The sequence below is a fragment of the Sceloporus occidentalis genome, unplaced genomic scaffold (assembly GCF_023333645.1).
Source record: "Sceloporus occidentalis isolate IW3139 unplaced genomic scaffold, rSceOcc1.0.p SCAF_4, whole genome shotgun sequence".
Taxonomy (NCBI): domain Eukaryota; kingdom Metazoa; phylum Chordata; class Lepidosauria; order Squamata; family Phrynosomatidae; genus Sceloporus; species Sceloporus occidentalis.
In genome coordinates this window covers 83,123,166-83,128,539 of record NW_028316984.1, presented here as the reverse complement: position 1 = coordinate 83,128,539, position 5,374 = coordinate 83,123,166, and the positions used below count along the sequence as shown (strand labels likewise).

Sequence of the window (5,374 nt, the reverse complement as noted above, 5' to 3'; positions counted from 1 at the left end):
AAATCATAGGTGACGATTCAAACAGGTACATAATATATATAAAATATCATGAGAAAACAGGATTAATTGGAAAATATAAAAATGCTGGGTAAAATGGAGAGTAGCTGGAAAAGAGGAAGAACCTTTTACAGATCGATTGACTTGGGAAAGGAAGTGATGGCCCTGAGTTTGCAAGACCTAAAAAGACTAGTTAGTAACAGACCTTCCTGAGATACCTCATTCATAAAGTAGACATAAGTCTAAGCTGACTTGATGGCATACAACAACAACACATAGAATTTATCCTGCTTATGAAAAGAACAATGGTAGACATTTATATTTATTATCCTTTAAGAAGTATTAGAGGTTTATCACATGTATTATTAAACCAGCTTACCTCTATCTGGTTTAAGGGTTAATTTCAGCAACATCCTGATCTTATCACTCACTTTCTACCACCGAAATTGCCACCTGAATACATCCCGGGGCCATCTTTGCTTGCAGAGCCACTACTCCTGGCTCTTTTTGAATCCAGGAGGTTTTCAATTTAAGAAAATGGTTGTGGGAGCAGCTATACAAGTGGGGATGGCCCCAGGATGTATTCGGGTGGCAATTTCGGTGGTAAAAAAGCATGTGATATGATCAGGGTGCCACCTGAATTAACCCTTAAACCAGATAGAGGTAAACTGGTTTAATAATACATTCGATAAGGTCCTATGTAAAGGCAACATTTTGACTCAGTAGTTTCCTTCCCAGTAACCTCTTCAGTGCACCCTTTACCTCCTTGTTCCTCAAGCTGTAGATCAATGGATTTAGCATGGGGATCACCACAACATAGAACAAAGAGACTATCTTGCTTTGTTCAAGAGACAGACTAGAAGGATGTCTGACATACATGACCAAAAGTGTCCCATAGAAGAGGGTAACAGCTGTCAGGTGGAAACCACACGTCGAGAAGGCTTTGAGTCTACCCTCAGCAGAAGGCTTCTTCAGAATGGTGGATATAATGAAAATGTAGGAGATTAGAATAATAACAAGGGAGCTGATGAGGTTGAAACTGGCTGAGATCAGCATTAGGTTTAGTTTGACATGGGGGTCAGAGCAGGAAAGCTTTAGGAGAGGTGGGTCAGCACAGTAAAAATGATTGATGACATTCGAGCCACAGAAAGTCAAGTGGAAGGTGAATATGGTCTGAATCATGGCATCAAAGAAACCATATGTCGAAGGAACCACTACCAGCCAGATACATACATGCCATGACATTTTTGTGGTATACATCAGTGGATTGCAGATAGCCATGTATCTATCATATGCCATGACAGCCAAGATGAAGGACTCTGTGAGACCCAGGCCAATGAAAAGATAACACTGTATCAAGCATCCAGCAAACGAAATGTCTTTATAGTTGGCTGCTAGGTTTGCCAGCATTCTTGGGGTGACATTGGAGGAGTAACAAAGGTCTACAAAAGACAAGCTGCTGAGGAAAAAGTACATAGGAGTATGGAGTTGGGAGTCCATCTTTATTATAATAATCATTCCCAGATTTCCCACCACAGTAATAATATAGACCAGCAGGAACAACACAAAAAGTGGAAGCTGCAGTTCTGGATGATCTGCAAACCCCAAGAGAACAAATTCAGAGACAGCTGTATGGTTTCCAGCAGCCATTAAAAAAAAAATGTTTTACCAGTTGAGATTAAATACAAAAAAGAAAGAAATGCGCAAGATCTACAAATTTTGCTAGGAGATTAATTTTGCTACGAAGTGTCTGTGTTTCTTTCTTCATTTGTCTGCCCTGGAGAGAAATATATTTACAAAGATATACATAGGAAAATATTGCATTAGAATAAACAGAATACATAAGCAAAATTAGAATGTACATGGGTTTTACATTAAAGATCTCAAGCAGGAGAACAGATCCTTCCCCAGACATTCATTTGGATTTTATTTCCCAAAAAAGGAAAGGAAAAGAATTGTTTTGTTCTAGTGTGACATCTTGCAACTATCTTCTTCTACACATCTTTTGTTTGTGAAGGATAGCAAAAATAGAATCACAGAATCATAGAACTGAAAGAGACCACAAGGGCCATCCAGTCCAACCCCCCTGCCATGCAGGAACTCTCAATCAAAGCATATCTGACAGATGGCCATCCACTGTCTGCTTAAAGACCTCCAAGAAGGGAGACTCTACCACTCTCTGAGGGAGTGTGTTCCACTGTCGAACAGCCCTTACTATCAGGAAATTCCTCCTAATAATAATAATCTTACACTGGAATCTATTAAATTTGCCATAAAACTGGGTGAAGCAACTTATTTGACGTAAAGTCGAAGGCTTTCATGGCCGGCATCCATAGTTTTTTGTGGGTTTTTCGGGCTATGTGGCCATGTTCCAGAAAAGTTTCTTCCTGACGTTTTGCCAGCATCTGTGGCTGGCATCTTCAGAGAATGCTTTGCCTGGAAAAACGTCAGGAAGAAACTTTTCTGGAACATGGCCACATAGCCCGAAAAACCCATAAAAAACTTATTTGACACTTATTGCCAATAAATAAAATGACAACATTTTCCCACAACTGGCTAAGATATATACCAGCAAGATTTATCATTTGATTTACACCACACGTTTTCCATTTCAAACATTTAACCTTGACTGTGTTGATCATTTCCTTTTCCCTGGTATATCTTGTTTATTTTTTGTTCTTATTCTCAGAGAGAATCATAATTACTATTTGAAAGACAGTGAATTCAATTCATATCACTTTCACAGGATATTATTGCTAGCATAGTTTCTCTGACCGTTTTTTCCAGGCTGACTAGTAATAACAAATACTTTAATTATTATACAGACTAGTAACAAACAATGATGGTTTCCAAGACAAATCATATGAATACCCTTCACATTACCATTCAACCTACCAGCACACAAAAGATTGGAAGTGTTTCTCACCTGAGTCCAGAGCACTGACACCAGAACTGTACTGAAGGCTAGGTTTATAGTCACACCTAGCCTTAGTTATGTGACATCAAATGTTTTCCTGTTCCAAACATCATACAAAGATCCCCAAAGACATAATAGAATAGTTGTATCATTGTTGATTAGAAATCAGCCAGGGATACTCTAGTAATTTCTTTTCTCTAGGGTCGCTGAGCCCAATAAATTAGTTTTGTATGTTTTATGTTTCCCATGGGTTGGGAGGGGGAGGAAGTCCAGGCTCTTTTCTTCATCTGCTCCCAAAGTTGAAGGAGAAGAAGTATTCAAGCCATAAAGATTACACGCCTGGCTATGCTTTCATTTTGAAAAATACTAGGTAATGGCTTAAGTTGGCTAGAAAATAACTGGGTAGACACTTTCTTGAAATGTTATGAATTGAGGAATAACATCAGTCAGTGGGAGACATGCTGAGATAAAGGGACATTGAGCTTAATGCCCTCTACTCACTAGATCTGCAAGTTTATGTTCATATTCAGAAAAGCTCCCCCCTCCCTAGTTGTTGTGCTACTGTTACAATTAATTTTAACTTCCCTAGCCATTGTGCAGTCTTGAGATAGTTCCAAGAAATAGACGTGTTGTGCTCTACAGTGCACTCTGGTAGCTAAACTCAGTCCGATCATGAGACTGATTGAAGCAATTATCTCAGGTAGCAGATCTTGACAAGGCAGCTACAGCAATCCATCTTCCCTCTTATACTTCCCCCTTCACCTCTCTTGGTGGACAGAACTCTGAATGCCACTGTCACATTTCTGCTAAACAAGCACTTCCTTTACCAGTAGCCAAGTTCTGGAGTATTTCTCTGAACAGATTTATTGAAGAAAAGAAGACATAGAATAACAGGCACTGGTGGCTTTGGACTATTGTCAGCTCTGAAGTACATTTGGTAACACACACCTTTATACAGTTCTTTTTGGGATTCCCACCCTTGAAATCAAGCATTAGCCATTATTGATCAATTTAATTTAGGGGTTCCCACCCAACCAACTTTTCCACCACATTCCCACCAACATGTTGTTTGCACTATAATTCCTAATCATCACATTCTTTCACACAGACTGTTTTTCCTTTTCCCTTCCTTTCCAGATAGGATAGCATCCAGATGGCCAGAACTATAAACATATCTCTCTCAATAGCCCCACACCTGGCTATCTCACAAATAATCCGCCTTTCCCAGGGTTTCAACCTGCCCTGGGTTGATTGTTATATAGCCCTTCTCCCAAACTCCACAAAATGATCTAACATTGATTTGCTAATGACCTTTATAACATATATCTCTTCCATATATCCTCATTCTCCCTCATACTATGGGGTTGACCCTTTTCCATATACACAATCAACTTCTCTTTATATAAATAGGCATTTTCATCTAGCATTGAAAAGTCATTTAATCCACCAGTCCATTCTAACATCGATCCCCATCGGGCATCCTAACAGATAGACATTATGGTAACAGTTAAGACATAACTGGTATGACAGCTGTTAACATGTGAACATCAACCAATAACATAACCCCCCTGTCTCAACAACAACCCTTCTTTAATGTATACGATCTATGCACTTCCAATTATATGATCAGAGTTCTCTAATTCTGGTCCATGGCATCGACCATAATGGTTATGGGACATGACAGCCACATAACATGTCTATTCCCTATTCTGTCTGCTAGCCAGTTGCTGGAAAACTCCAACACTTGCCACCGACAGCAATTATTCCTTTTGCCAAACTGTGATGTTTCTGTAGTGTAGAGACTGTAGCAAAAATAAGGGCCTCACAATTCTACACTATATATATCCTACCCTGGAATAAAGATCCAGGACATATCTTTGGGCCTAAGGGTCACATCTAGGCCTAATTCTGTAGTGAATATTTAATAACAACAACAACAACAACAACAACAACAACAATACTCTTTCAATAAATAAACCTATGAGACATACAGTCAGTCTTAGGTGGAAGGCTGCTTGCATAAAGAATTAAGAGGCCTGAAGTCACTTCATGGCTGTTTAGTTCCTGAGTGCTGATTGGATGTGTGTCCCACATCTTGGAATGCCAGTGTTGCATTTCCTTGTATTTCTCCCCCACAAAAAGGATTTTCTACTCCTTCCCAAGCAACAGGTAACCATCATTCCTTTTCAAGGGATGTATCTACATTGGAGAAATAATCCAGTTTGACACAACTTTAACTGCCATGACTCAGTGCTATGAAATCTTGGATTTGTAATTTGTTGTGGCACCAGAGTTCTCTGACAAAGAAGGCTAAATGTATCACAGAAGTATAATTCCCAGAATAACACTGAGTCATGGCAGTTAAAGTGATGTCAAACTGGATTACTTCCGCAGTGCTGATGCAGCCAAAGATCACTAGCTTCCTTGAACAGAGCTTTCATTATGTATTCCATTGAGAAG

At 39.3% G+C, this 5,374-nt stretch overlaps 1 protein-coding gene across 1 annotated transcript; it reads right to left on the bottom strand.

Annotated features, from left to right (window-relative positions):
- Positions 1–239: 239 nt before the first annotated feature.
- On the bottom strand, positions 240–1,647 carry LOC149314167 (olfactory receptor 5M11-like). Its single transcript, XM_089523074.1, has 2 exons — positions 740–1,647; positions 240–327 (listed from the first exon to the last, which is right to left on the bottom strand). Exons 1-2 carry the CDS (start codon positions 1,645–1,647, stop codon positions 240–242), a joined length of 996 nt encoding a protein of 331 aa, XP_089379200.1.
- Positions 1,648–5,374: the final 3,727 nt, after the last annotated feature.